The sequence below is a fragment of the Blennius ocellaris genome (genome assembly GCF_963422515.1).
Source record: "Blennius ocellaris genome assembly, chromosome: 10".
NCBI classification, from domain to species: Eukaryota; Metazoa; Chordata; class Actinopteri; order Blenniiformes; family Blenniidae; genus Blennius; species Blennius ocellaris.
Window position 1 is genome coordinate 18319846 of NC_137659.1, and position 14791 is coordinate 18334636.

Below are 14791 nucleotides of genomic sequence, written 5' to 3' on the forward strand. Positions count from 1 at the left end.
CCCTCTGGTATTAATAAAGTATTCATATTTTATTCTATTCTATTCTATTCTATTCTATTCTATTCTATTCTATTGTTCTGTGCTGGATTGGCAGTATTTGTTGATGATCCGTCCAGTTATGTCTGGGAAATATTACATCAAAATTCAAGGTCAGGCATCAATCTGACTCTGAAGACCAGCTTTTAAGTTTTTAAGGAGTTGAAGCATTTGAGAAGCAAGTCAGGGTGAAAGACATTAAACAGTCTCGTGTAAGATCAGTTCAATCTGATGACCACATTTGTAAGTGGTAAGATTTCATTGAACCAGCAGAAGGAAACATAAACTACAGATTCCAGTCAACTTGTTGTTTTGAGGTATTTTTACTTCAGGCTATTAAACTTGTCTGATTAGTTAGTTGAAGACAGATGATGGATAGTTAATCTGAACTAAAGTGCTATTTGTGAGATCCATAGATATGTAGCCTTCAAATGTAATACATATTAACATGTAGCTGGTAATAGAGTGCAAAACTATAAGTTACTCAAGCTTAACATGTCTGCAGGTGCAATATATGACGATACATATGAAAAGTATTTCTGACAGGATGCCCTGACAGAACTGCAGTTTGATGTTCAGAGCGCGCGTCAGAATCAATACAAATCAGTGAGATCCTGTCACGTCAGACAGGGAAGCTATCGCTTCATTTCTTTATTCTCCTGTTTTCTTCCACTCTGCTATATATTTCGAGTATTTTGTTGTAATGCAGGGTTTTCATCTCGCTGTTAAAATTGTGAAAATAGTGAACTCGCCTGAAGCTTCATCTGTGACGAAGGGCTGTAACTGTCCCAACGTCTGCAATATGAAGACAATGCAGAGTCAAAAGCTCATCTGTCCTCAATGTCAAAACCTTTCACTACTGTTTCATCTTTTTTTAAAACACAAAGATTATTATATTTTAAAACTTTTTTATTCCATGTGTTTATTCCAGTTTATAACTAAACATCCCACTTTTGTGACTTCAAAACTCTGAAATGAACAAATGAACCTCTAAATATATAGATTTTACCCCGAACCCTTAAACTTGCTGTGTGAACAGGACATTTGATACAGAATGATGTGACATCCATCCCCAGAATACAACCTCCAGTTAAAAACGTCATTTTTTGAAAGAGGTTTTATTTTTAAATATTCATCGTCTCCTTTACTTATGATAATTTGGCAGCATAGACACTTAAGGATGAACATACTGTACATTCAGAATGTCTCAGGTTTATTTATTTCTTTGATAGTTTGAAATTTAGAGGAGCTGGTATATAAGCCTCTTTATAGACAGATTGAAGCAGCTGTATTTTCTGCTCCCTGGAGTTAAGAAATGGGGAAATCATTCGGATAAAAAGACAAAATATTACCTGTCTCTTAGGTGTTAAACACACGATGAGCAGAGATGTTTAGTCATAGAATAGATCTTTCTCTAAGCTTTCCTAAGCCTTCATGTGTATTTCCACACATATGTTGGAGAGCAAGACTCAATACCCGTCATCAACATCTCCTTAACATGTTATCTCTACTGAATATCGAAACGAAAAACCGATGAAAGACCTGGATTTGTTAAATCTGCATTTGAACCTTCATCTTTTTATAGAGGCCTTTTTTTCTTTTTTACATTTGTTGATCTTGAACATGATTTGTCGTGCTGCACAGCAGTGTTGTGGTGCAGTGGTGTCCTCTGGAAAAAAAACTGTTTCAGGTTCAATTCCTCAGGCATCTTCCAGTGTGGAGTTCCCCCTGTGCATCCACGGGTTTCTCTCATTACTCTGGTTTCCTTTCACGGTCGAAAAACATGTGCTTGAGGTTGATGGGTGTCTCTCAACTAGTGTGAGTGTTTGTTTTCCCCGTGATGTACTCACGCCCTGCAACCATGAGTATCCACTCAGCCCTATAGAAGATAAATTAATGAATAATGATGATGTGCAACTTGTATATATCTCAGAAAATAAATGAATTTGAACTGTGTTAAATAGACAAACACACCTTTTTAGTTTTCTCTCTATCTACTCCTGTTGACTTTGATATTGTCCGGGTGTACGGGGAGCCACAATGAAATTTAGCTTACTGTGGGCTCACAAAGTGGCACAGTGACGGAGACGTTACTGCAGTCTGCTTGTGTTTCTATCAAGCTGGGATGTAGCTGCGTTTGCTGAGGCATGATAACACATCCCTGCAGTGTGTGTGTGTGTGTGTGTGTGTGTGTGTGTGCTTTTACTATGTGTGACCAAGGTGCAGAGAGAGTGGGAGTGAGGGAGCGGGGGAGAGGGACCTCTTAGTGTCGACAAGACCAGTGACTCTGCAGTATGTGTGTGTATTTGAGGCACTTTTGCATTCCTGAGTGTGTGTGTGTGTGTGCGTGCGTGCGTGCGTGCGTGCGTGCGTGCGTGCGTGCGTGCGTGCGTGCGTGCGTGCGTGCGTGCGTGCGTGTGTTTTTAAGGTACACTGCGAGACACTGCAGTCACATGTGACTGCAGTACAGTTGAGCATCAGTACCAGCAGCACTTCTGGTGAGGTCATCACACACACCTTAGCTGTCACTCTTAATAATTAGGATGTGTGTGTGTGTGTGTGTGTGCTGACTTCAGCAAAAATGTTGGGAGTGAATTTGACGTAAGCGAAGCTTTTACAGCACTTCAGGAGCAAACAGACGACTGACACTCTAAACCACTATGGCAGGCGGAGCAACGTGTTTTACTTCATCACAAGTGGTTTTTCTCAGCGACACCTAAGTTGCACATTGCTCTTAATTTGTCACAACTATGTTTCATGATTGAATTACACTTTCTGGGAGGATTCTGAATAATTTGGCCATCCCTTTTGATTTATTTTATTGTTTTCCTCCATTCCTGTCGATGAGAAATCCAGATTTTGACAGTTCAAATCATCCTTGAAAAAGGGGCTGAAGCGTTCACCTATTGAACGTTTTTGACAGTATTACAATGGTAAAATAAAAATGAATCCAGTCAGTATATCATAAGAGCACTGAAGCCTTCCGAGTTCTGTTATTTACTGGTGATTTTCATTCATTTGAAAGTTTACAGTGTACAGTGTGTTCTCTTCCCTGAAAGTATGATGGCCAAATTCATAAAACTGAGTCACAATCCATATTTAAAAACTCTACATGAATCCTTAAAGTCATCAAGTTTGAAGGGAGTAATTTAATTTTTATTCACAGTAAAAATGTTTCTTTTCATTAAGGTTACACAATATAATGTACATTTATCTTTATTATAATACCAACATACATATCACTTAAAACTGCCTGAACAGAGAAATTACCTGCACGCGCACTGGCCATTCACAGTCTGAGAATTCAAGATAACAGAATTTGAAATATGAAAGAAAAATGTAATCATGATTAATTTACAAGCCTGTTCCTATCGCATACTTACTTCTAATGAGTAAAGAGAAAGAAAACTATTATTTGGAAGAACCAATCAGAGCACAAACAGAAAATTGTGACCTATATGTGTTTGTATTTAAATGTATGTATTTGGGTATGCTTTCTAAGTTGTGGAACTGTTTATTTACACATATACACATATAAAAATAATGAACTTTTCCCCACTCAAATCTTTGTAGTTCACACAGTATATTAAAATGAATAAATAATCACACAGGTGGGGTTCTGCGGAAAAAATTAACTCACCAAGCAATCAAATTTCAAAGTTTAAAATGGTGAAATATAAAGGTGAAGTGAAAAACAGCAAATTGACCGACAGACCCCAGAGGGCCAGTCCTCTCTGCACCTGGAAAATACTGTACAACTGTGAATGTTACACAGTGTTTTTAGATGACAACATGCAATAATATTGCAGAGTAAAATCATGGAATAAGCCTGTGTTTGATGGATTAAATGTGAAGTAGCCCTCTTAGAGAAACTATTCTTCAGCTGTCAGTCACAGTGAAAGGATTTGCACGGTGTATTCAGTGGCCATGGAATTGCACCAATATTACAGAGCAACCATTACAGGAGTCTTTCAGCAGTCTCAAGGGAATCATCTTCACCCAGAGGATGTCATCATTTATCCAAATGTCTTTACTCCTCACTGATTTGATTTATTTATAAAATGTTATATCGAGTCAAATTTGAAGGCTGTTTTGCATTCTTTGTCCATGATCTCGAGTCAATGATAGATTAAACCAAATTCACATTGTTTTTATCTACCGACCAACAGGGTTGGCAGAAGATCAAGTATACTATTAACAGTTGTTGAGTTTGTTTTAGCATTTTGTCCTTTTTTAATTCATATTTTCCAGGGTTAGGGTTCCAGGATCATATGCTGCAAGTTGCAATGACGCGGTATCAATGGCTATCTAAACCTTCTGCATCACACCCATAGGTTTAATTTTTGGTCGAAATAGCATGACAGGCAAAACATAGAATATTTTGTGACGCTTCAAATATTTTACACACCTGCCGTGCTTGTAACTAAGATTGAATTAGTAAAATCAGTAAAAGCAAATAAAAGTACTTTGATCGGAATATTTGTGTTGTGTCAGAAGGGGTTCATATTGTGGCAAACGTTCATGAGAAATAAATTAAAGTTGCTCCAACGCTTGCTATCAGATGCACTCTCCTATTTCATTTATGTTAGCTCTCAAGCACAACTGATCCTACTTATTGGATATAGCTGGTGATTTAGTTAAAAGGTTTTACTTCTTTATGACCGTTGATAGAGCACTTATTCCTTTACTGATACACCTTTTCTCATTTGTCCCTCTTCTCTTCTTTCCCCCTGCCTTTCTCACCTCTCTCTTACTTTAATTCCCTCAACCACAAGTGCTCTGGTTTCTACAGTGAGCATGACAGCTGTGGCTGAGGGGGTGGGATGCAGCAGTTTGACACTGACGTCCACCGTCCTTGGCACGGAAAGAGCATTCAGGTCATATGCATGCCAATATTGTCTGCAAAATAGCAGGGGGAGGGAGGGAGGGAGCAGGAAAGGGTGAAGGACAGACCGGTAGAATAAGCACATCATGAAGGAGAAATATTCTTAATCTGGACTGAGCAAATCTTTAATAGGAGTATTTATCTGCATGGAAATCTGACTGAATTTTATTCAAATAAACTTGAAAAAAATAGATTTTTGGGAGGATAATTTGAGCAGCAAAGAGAACTACATACTGACCTCGATCCTGAACTATAACTAACCTATGAGATATTTATAGATAAACGGCATCAGCAGGTTTGTCTGCAGGCTGGCTGCCATCATCTGGAAGCTCTTGCCCTGAGCTGAAGGGAATGTGGCGCTACAGCAACCTCTTCATGGCACAACCATCATCAGAAAAGTGCACTTATCATTAAGCCCAAACCACCCGGGGATGCTGCACGCTGACCTCCCAGAAAACAAATGGTTGCATTGAAGGAGGCAGGATTACAACTGCAATAAAAGAATATCAAGGGTAAATACATTAAGGTGTGGGTCTCTTTCATCAGAGCCTTTAACCTAATTCAGGAGGTTAATTGGTGAAAGAAGAAGACAGAACTTTCCAAGTTTACATTACAAGTGCCCAAATTCTTCATGATGCCAATAATTCAAGATAGTGTCTATCTGAGTTCCTTATTGACACGTATTTTCTTTGAAACGATTTAAGACCATCTATCTCAATATCATTAACCGTTGGCGGAGACTGTCAACAAGTTGCGTGGAAAGACAAAACCCTCCGTGTTTTTTCCCAGCATTGCTGAGCGGACGTGGGGTCTTGCCAGATATTTTTCTGCCATGTTGAGTCAGAGTACAGCAAAGCTCCCAGAGGCCTCTGGCAGCTCAGACAACTTTCTTTGTTCCATTTTGGAAACTCCAAAGTCAAATTACCAGAGCCTTAAGCCTCAATAGCTTTTTAAAGCTGAAAGTAGTTGTACTATAGAAACGTAAACCATCATAGAAGTGATTCAGAACAACAAATAAGCAGGTAATACATTGAGTGGGAGGAATTAGCTTCAGCCAGTGGTTTGCTTTCTACAGGGAAAGTAATGTTTTGTTTGTAACTTCATACTTCTGTTTGTACACGTGTTTCACTTTAGGGAACACAAGTCCAAACAATTGTTCCTCCTCCTTTCATCTCCATATTAAAAACAAAACCAGCCAAAGCCAACTAAAGGTCAGCTTTGCATTATGTAGCAAAAACTGCAAATGAGTGACTGCAGCACAGTGTGAAGCCCATCAGACTGTGTTACTTCAAACTACGCAGTGAAGGCTATTTTTGTGTGCGGATCCCCTCTTGTATGTTTCACTTGTTTCCACTGGCATAAAGCTTTGAAAGCGCTTCCAGTCCAGTGATGCAGAAATGACATATTAATAGTATTTTTGGGGGGGGAGATAAAAAAAAAAATGGGTGTTTGACCTTGAGGCTCGTTGTCGTCAGAGGACCGTCTGGGTTCTGTCTGTTACTGCGGGTGCAGACTGTGTGCCAGAAACAAACCAAAAAGGGAATGATTATAAACATTGCAAATAATAATAATAATAATAAATGCCTATTATAATGAGATGTTCTGCTTCTATGGGCTTTGTGTTTATAATGGTACACCTGGAGCATTTCTATAGGCTACCAAAGTAGATTTGACCATTTTGTTTTGGAGCACTGTCATGTTGCCTCAGAGTGGGATACATGCTGAAAACTCTGAAAAAGAAAACTGGTTCCGGGTGATTGTCTCAGTCCTACTGAGTTAAAAGCACAACAATCAAACTCTTCTTGCACAGCTTAAAAGGAATGTTGCTGTTAGTAGAGTATGTGGTAAAAACAGCACATATATTCGATAACAACACAATCAGTTAACTGTTTGATTCATTGTAGTTTTTGACAAATCAACCGACTGGCAGAGCCATCACATAAATACCTCCTTTTAATTTGTTTGCCACTAATGTATTGTTTTTGTCTTCCATTAAACATACAATGAGAAACAGACACTCGATTAGGTTTCAGAAACATTTCAGTTTTATGTATTAAAATGGCGAAGACCTAAAATAAACACCAACGGAAAACCAACAGAAAGTGAAAGAGATTCTACAATCGACACAGAGGAAACCCAGACAGAGAAGGAAAAGCAATCCTCTGACATTGTTCTAAAATGACTCTGCAGTTAATGTGTCTGCTGCCTGTTTGTGTTTTCTTTTGTACTAAAAATAGCAGAAAATGGACGGTAACAGAGAAATTAATCTCACAAATGAACTAAATCTAAGCCATCTTTCTGTTTTTGCAAAAGATCCACAATTACGCTGACAATAGGGAGAAAATATATTCATGAGCTTTAAATACATTTGATGAAAAGAAAATAGCAGTTTAATAGCCTATTTGTAGTCAGATAAAGCAAAGTAGCAGATCATGATGTGTTAATGTACTGGCTCTCTTTCAGCCTTATTTCAGTACCATGGACAGATGCCTCAATTCTACCACTGCTGAGGCTGCTGGATTCATGGGGAAGAAGCAACAGTCCCTTTTTACACATACATTAGTGCATGGCAGCTATCTCTATTGGTGTGTGATTGCATGTGTGAATATGACCCAAACAAAATGCTTTAAAACAGCTGATTAGAGGCAAAGAAAACGATAATAGTGAACTTTACTATAGTAGTATAATAAAAAATTTACTATAATAGTTTACTTTTCCATTTATATAGTAATTGCAGCATGTTATTGTTATGAAAATAAACTCTGATATACATTTTCACTGTGGATCCTAATAGAAGTTAGTGATATTACCATTTAATATTGTCTTTTTCTATTATCCCATCATATGATGACTTTATGATACAGTGCTTCACTTGTTCTCTCTCCTTCATATAGCTTTTTTTATAAATGTGTGTAATATTTAGTGTTCGATTATCGTGTTCTCAGGACTGTGTTTGTGATATATGGGGTGTGTGTGTGTGGCACAAATGCATCAATCCCATAAAACATTTGCCAACAGCAAGAGTTGCCATGGAAACCAGAGATGCTGTCATACCCCTTGACTGTAACCATAGTGACAGACCCCTCAGCGACGTGTTGTGTCTGCTCGCCTCACTGTCAAAAGATGAAAAGCGCACACACACACACACACACACACACACACACACACACACACACACACACACACACACACACACACACACACACACACACACACACACACACACACACACACACACACACACACACACAGGCGGGTTTTGGGAAGTGGGACCTGTTTGACAGGCAGACAGCTGACAGACAAGAGTGGCAGACAGATGCAGGTGCAGTTTTTCACTTTATGGAAAGCTTTTGGATGACTCCTGGTATATGTCTACTTTACACGACGGAGGAATATGTGGATCAGAAAAGAGAGAGATAATAAATTGATCACAGGTTAAGTGGAAAGCAATCACGTGGCGTATGTTGGTTGAGAATCGTAAAAATGACGCTTTGTATGTCCCGTAGGTCCGGGGATGATGTCCTCCATGATGTCGTCAGGTGGACGCCAGGATCCACCCGGGCAGCCTGCCTTCAGCTCCGACTACCTGTCTGGTGAGGACCCATAAACCACAAACCGTATTTCATAGACATATGAGCATAGCATAGAGGGCAATGTATGAATCTGACTTTTTGCTTCGACAACTGGCCTTTCAAAGGTGACCATCTCACACAACCACTGCCGTGGGCTGCCTTGCAGCACTGAACCTAAAATAGATGTAACATTTGGTGTGCTGCATTTCTATAACCACCTTTATCACGTGTGACATGATCCCTCTTTTAATGTATCTCTACTAGATATAACTATACTCATATAAAAATGCATTAAATAATTGATTATGATCACAAACTAAAGTACATTATGTCACCAGTTCTTCATACAGAAATCGTTTTACCCAGCAGGAACATAAAGGACAAAGGTAAAAAAGATGAATGTAAAAGTCTTTATATCATAATATAACAATGTAAGAAGACAGAAGCATTAGTGTTGTGGCATACAGAGACTTTGTTACAAAACAGGCATGTAAATGTGACAAGTGAGAGGTGGAGGTGGAAGGACTGTCTCTGAAGATCTTGCTGACTTGTTTTGCAAAATGGGACATTGGCTTTGTATGTTTGTTTTCTATGCTCAGCCTCACTGCTTCATTTAATTTTGCTCCTTTTTATCTGTTTCTCTCTCTCGCTCTCTCTCTCTCTCTGTCTCTCGCTCGCTCTGTCTCTGTCTCTCCCTCTGTTCGTTCCTCTCTCTCAGGTCCAATGATGGGTGGCATGACAGATCAGTGGAGCCTGAACAAGACAAAGGACAGCAGCATGCCTGACTCGTTTCTAGGTCCACTTTACTTTTTCACTTCCTGTGGCATATCGACCTTTCACTTAATAACACAACATTGCATTCCCATTGCATCTTTTTCTTTTTGGATGTGAAGCTGCTCAACGCAGATTGGTATTTTAAAGCCACATAAACATAAAACACTTTGCAAGCTGCTGCTTTGTAATTGTTCAGCCCTCTTGGACATTAACACTTAAGTAGTGTGTATTGTGACAGGCTCGTAATACTGTACGTATGTGGGTCACTGCGTAATCTTCTTTGCCTGCTTTTATCCTAGAATTTCTGTGATACTCTACACATTTTACCATTTTACTCCCTTTGGTGTCTCATTCAGATGCTAGGGTAACATTTATTTTAACAGCATATGTACCCCCTGTGGTGATTTATACTGAAACACGCATACAAAATAGCAGTTCTGTGTAACTGTAGTGAAGCAGAATAGTCAAACATTTTGTCCGATCATGGATTTAAAGTGTCCAAGGGAAGACTTCATAGAGCATAAAAGTTTAAAAGACAATCTATTTTTTTTTTAAATGTGACAAAAGTAACAGCCATATTTTTCATTTATTTGGCATTGTCGTTTTAATAAGAGTACCTGTCTTACTGCACACAAAGTACAATCATGTCTTCTAAAGCATAGGCGTTTTTTTTGGCCAAAATGAACACTGTTGTATAGTAGTGCCACACAGCATATTGCAAATGATTTGAATTTGGTGATATCAACATGTGCAATATCCCTCTATATCACCAAAGACGATCTCAACTGTAATTTTTCTTTGGATTTGTAGTTGCAACAAAGTTGATATGGTATAGTATTCATAATTTCACTATATTTTACATGAAGAGGTATCATTACAATGGCATTAGGTTGAATGCTCCCTTCCTTTCATTTGTAAACTCAGACGTTCTCAATTTTTGCAAAATTCATTTTTAATTAGATTTTCATGTATCGTATTTGTTTGTTTGCATTTGTGGTCATTCATTTTAACGAAGGGAAACCAATCAAAGTTGCAGTTGTTAACAGATCATGATAGATGTGTTGTTAAGCTGACATTTTACTGGTCTGGCACACTCAAAATCAAATTGGGCTTTATGCAGCACCTGAACTGAAATAAGTTTGATACCCTAAGTTTAATACTTTGCAGACCGATGTAGAAACTGCAAAGGCAAAGAAAAAAAGCTTTAGCTACAGGCCAGTTTACAGAATTAGCTGTTTATTCCTGCACAGTGGTTCTGTTTAAAAAAAATCTAAATCAAAATGTGTGTAAGGTAATGAGTCATTTTGTGTCTATTAAAGGTTTTATTGTGGGATTTACTTGTATGTTTACAACATGACTTAGATTTTGACTCATACTGCTGATTGCTGTTATGGGGACTGTTATTAATCATATTCTGGCTGCAAACACTGCTCATCAGTAGGTCAGTTACAGTTAATCTTTTTTTGTAAACAATCTCATACTGTATAGTTTCAGTTTCAGTATAGCTTCTTTGTATTGGTGCAGTTAATCACTGTCAATCATAAACTGATTTTTTTTTTAAAACTTATTTAGTGAAGCCAAAGGTGGAACTGCTGACTTTGCAGAAAATGAACAGAAGCTTATGAAAACTATCTGACATGCTGACATATATTTATGACATATGGCATGTTTATATTGAGATAAACTTTGCCTATTTGTAAGTATGGAGCTGTTTCCCTGTTGCTGATGTACGTTTTTTTTTTTTCTTTTTTTTTTTGCTCTTGTTGTTTGTCCATGTCATCAGGCTTTTCTCAGTCTGGAATGGGAGGGACCATGGGGTCCGGCCTGCCACCGTTCCAGACAAGCATGACCTCCAATCTTGGTCAAACTGGGATGACAGGGATGATGGGGATGTCTGGGATGACTGGGAAGAGTCCAGCTATGGACAACCAAAAAAGCTCTGGCCTTTTTGGTGTGGAGAACAAGACCACCACAAACACCAGCGGGAACAGTCCGTTTAAAAGCAGCGATCCATTTTCTTCTGGTGGCCCAGGAGTCCAATCTATGGACCACTCTGCAGGTATCACAAAGCGGGGTTGGTTGCATGTTGTACTGAATGCTGGGGCAACAGAGGAGGCCGGAGTCAGGAGGATGAGAATACATTATGTATACAAACCTTTCCAGGTTAACTGGGTTTAGTTAAACGTTAAAGAGGATGGTGAAAAAAAAACTAAAGAAAAAAAACAATCTAAATCCATGGTCATATCTTCTATTTTTTTAGTCAAACCTCAGAACTGTAGAGTAGGCCTGGGATTCTGCAGCAGGCCAGGTGAGTGGTGACAGAAGATGAGCAACAGCGTGACAACGGAGGACAAACTTTCAGCAGCAGAGGGCAGCCTTTTCTCATGATCGCTCATAAAGTCCCAGCTCTGCTTTTGTTGTTGCTTGTGGCCTCATGGCTTCACAATCAGACGAGATCAACAGGCTGATTTGTTCGATAACATGATCATTAACCACAATAAAGCCTGAGAGCAACCCAGAGCCAGTTTATTAGGCTTTCTTTTCACCCATCATTATTAATTTTTTCAGTATAACAAGAAACAGCATGCCTACTTAGTTAATATTGTAGATGTATAATCAATATCTGCTCAAAGTGAGTCACAACAGAAGCTAAATTTATAGTTGCCAAGCAACAAAATCCCACATGTGCAGAGCGTCATGATTTTTTGTAACCTCCTGTGTAATCATATCTGAGGGCTTCATCACAGAACAGGAGGAGATATGCATGCAATGCTGTAGACTCTCGAATCCTCTCAATGTAATTCTCCACGGTGTACAAATGGTTAAAATTGACCAAATTAATATTTCAATCAAACTCAAATGTAATAGTTCTGGGGTAAAAAAAAACCTCTTGGACTGACTCTTTAAATGACTCTTTAACTGTCTGCTGTCGTGTAGACCTACTGTTTGTTTACTGTACCTTCTCACTGACATGTCTTGCCAGCAATTGTCTAACAGTTATTATTTGCGCTCACTTGTTCTTACGACAGATCTGATGCATTAGTGACACAGATAATGATATACTGCAGATAATTTCACATCTTTTCGGGAAAGAAAATGCTGTTTCTTTTTCAAGAAACAGCATTTGTTTGCCCAAATAAATTATTACCGCACAACAGTGGTTATCAGAGGCTGCCTCGCCGCACATTTCACTCAGTTTAGAAGGGGAAATGCTGTTGTATCTTTGACCATCAGGATAGCCTCCTGCAGCCCATCAAATATTCACACGCGAGCCTGTAGTGACATAACCTCATGCTGCTATTTTCAAATTTGGACGTGAGCTAACCCTGCCATCACCAAATCACCAAATACCTCGAGACATTCTGTGAAATCCTGTTACGTCACATGGATGAAAACAGTCCCAAAAAAATGTTTAACTTTTAGATATGTAAAAACTAATATTTAACCCGAAAGGTGCACAATGTTTGAACGTCGTATAGCATTTGTGCAATAGATGTGCAACAAGGCAGATTGAAACGTGTTATTATTCTTCATGAGGTATTAATACCAAAGATAAATGGTGAAAAATGTACTTACGATAAGTTTAGGCTGCATAGTTTTGTTGGTTTTTGCTCTAGTCTTTAGGTCATTGCAGTATTTTCTCAGATTTAAATGTTCCAGGTGGTTGTCCAATAAGTTTTCATTTTCAGAAGATGAAATACATTAGTAACTTTGCTGTTATTAAAGCATTAATACATCTCTAAAAAGCTGTTCCAAACAAAATGGAGGTCAAAGTGGTTCGACATCGTGTCATCACCCTGTAGACTTAAACTTGTCCTCTCTTTGGTCTATAGATTATTTTCATCTTGATCATTTGCACATTGCAAACTTTCCTGTTTGCAATCCTGTTTGCAAAGGAAATTATAATTCGTAAGCCTAGTTTAGCCACAAATTCCCGCAACTGCAGAATAATAACAAATCCTAAAAGTTGTGCTCAGTTAATAAAAAACAAATACAATTCTAAACAATTGAGTGTCATTTTGTTTCTAAATGCTAATTGAAATAGCTTTTTTTTCTTCAGCTAAAGCATACATGTGGTCATTTTTGAAGGGCAAAAACATCAAGTATGCCATGTGTCCAACATTTAGGATTAAGCGAACTAAAAGCGTGTGAAAAGGTAATTTAAAGGTTCGTCTTAATTTTTGCAAGTATCCTTTAAGCATGGCTGGATATAAGCAGCTCATTCTCTCTGTTGGCAGGCAGAACATCGAAGGTTAAACTTGGAGTCTTGAGGAGCCATGTCTCTCCACTTCTCCTCGTCTCACATCGCTGAGTATCTAATGAAGCAGGAAAGAGAAACCATACTTTGAGTCATATTTTTTCACAGAGGGAGTTTGTCTCCCACTCACTCTGTACGGCCAAATAATATCAAGGACCGATATGTTTCTGCTGTTGAACAGAAGTGCGCCTCAAGGGAGTTGTTGAAGTTAAAAAGGTACCATTAGTGAGATGCATAATACATCTATAAATATTAATGACTCATAGTGCCTCAAATTGGACCTTTTGAACTAATCTGGAAAACTCGTCAAAGAAATAAAAATACATAAATTAGAATGGCATTTATCAACCTGGATTCTGCTTTCTCTGTTTCTCCTCTTCAACTTTTGGTCCTTTACATGTTTCTTCTTTTGTCTGTGCAGGTGACAAGGCATTTAATGTGATTAAACTCTATGAAAGCTCAAGATTTCAAATGACCCTTCACTCTTTGTTTCTGCATAGGTGATGTATGTGAAGCGGCTGTTGTCCCAACACTAATATATTTCTTGGCAGTTCGCCTGATTTCAGATTATGAAGTACTCCCATTAAATACCTGATCAGATTAAATATAGATGATAATACCCCGAGCTGTTTATAGCTGAAGAAGCATCAGGTCAAGGGGAGAAAATAGAACCCTCAATCAGTTTAAAAATGCAGGGAAGGATGCTAGATTTAAAGAGGAATGCACCTTTTTCCTGATTTACATGAATATGTAATGGCGTAACACGGGCTGAAAAGCATGCTGGAAATGGAATGATGAAGACTGAGATATGAGTCTTTTAGGCAGGGAAAAGCTTTGATCAGCATCAGTCTGTTCTTTTATCCGTCTTTTCATCTTTCTGTCTCATTCTGTCTGACTTGAAGCGCTTATCATAAAATTAATTGAGAGGTTTGGCTTCTCTGTGAGCCTCCAAGCAGGAGAAAATACAAAGACCCAAAAAAGGGGGGGGATGATTTTAGTGCAAACTGAAAGACTTGCATGTGCACATTTGTCAGTATTTTGAATGAATCCATAGCATTTCTTATTGTTTAGATGTAATTTTGTCTTATATGTGTGTTTGCATGTGCAGTCATTCCTGTGACTCCAAGATATGCATGCATTTGATCTGAGACACGCATGTCGGACCCTGTTTGATATGCGCTCGATTTATCTCTCCTGTTAAGTTGCTCTGCTGCTGCCTGCGTGCTTGTTTTCCCCTGTTGTGTGTTCCTTCCCCCCAACACATGT

The 14791-nt window shown here is 38.5% G+C and overlaps 1 protein-coding gene across 1 annotated transcript in view; it reads left to right on the plus strand.

Annotated features, from left to right (window-relative positions):
* The window catches only part of LOC308135033 (uncharacterized protein), a 61931-nt gene that overhangs the window by 5885 nt on the left and 41255 nt on the right, over positions 1-14791 (plus strand). The window contains exons 2-4 of the mRNA XM_080502907.1: positions 8428-8514; positions 9212-9289; positions 11051-11326. Coding sequence (XP_080359033.1) covers positions 8428-8514; positions 9212-9289; positions 11051-11326 — 441 coding nt within the window. The remainder of the gene's footprint in view (positions 1-8427; positions 8515-9211; positions 9290-11050; positions 11327-14791) is intronic.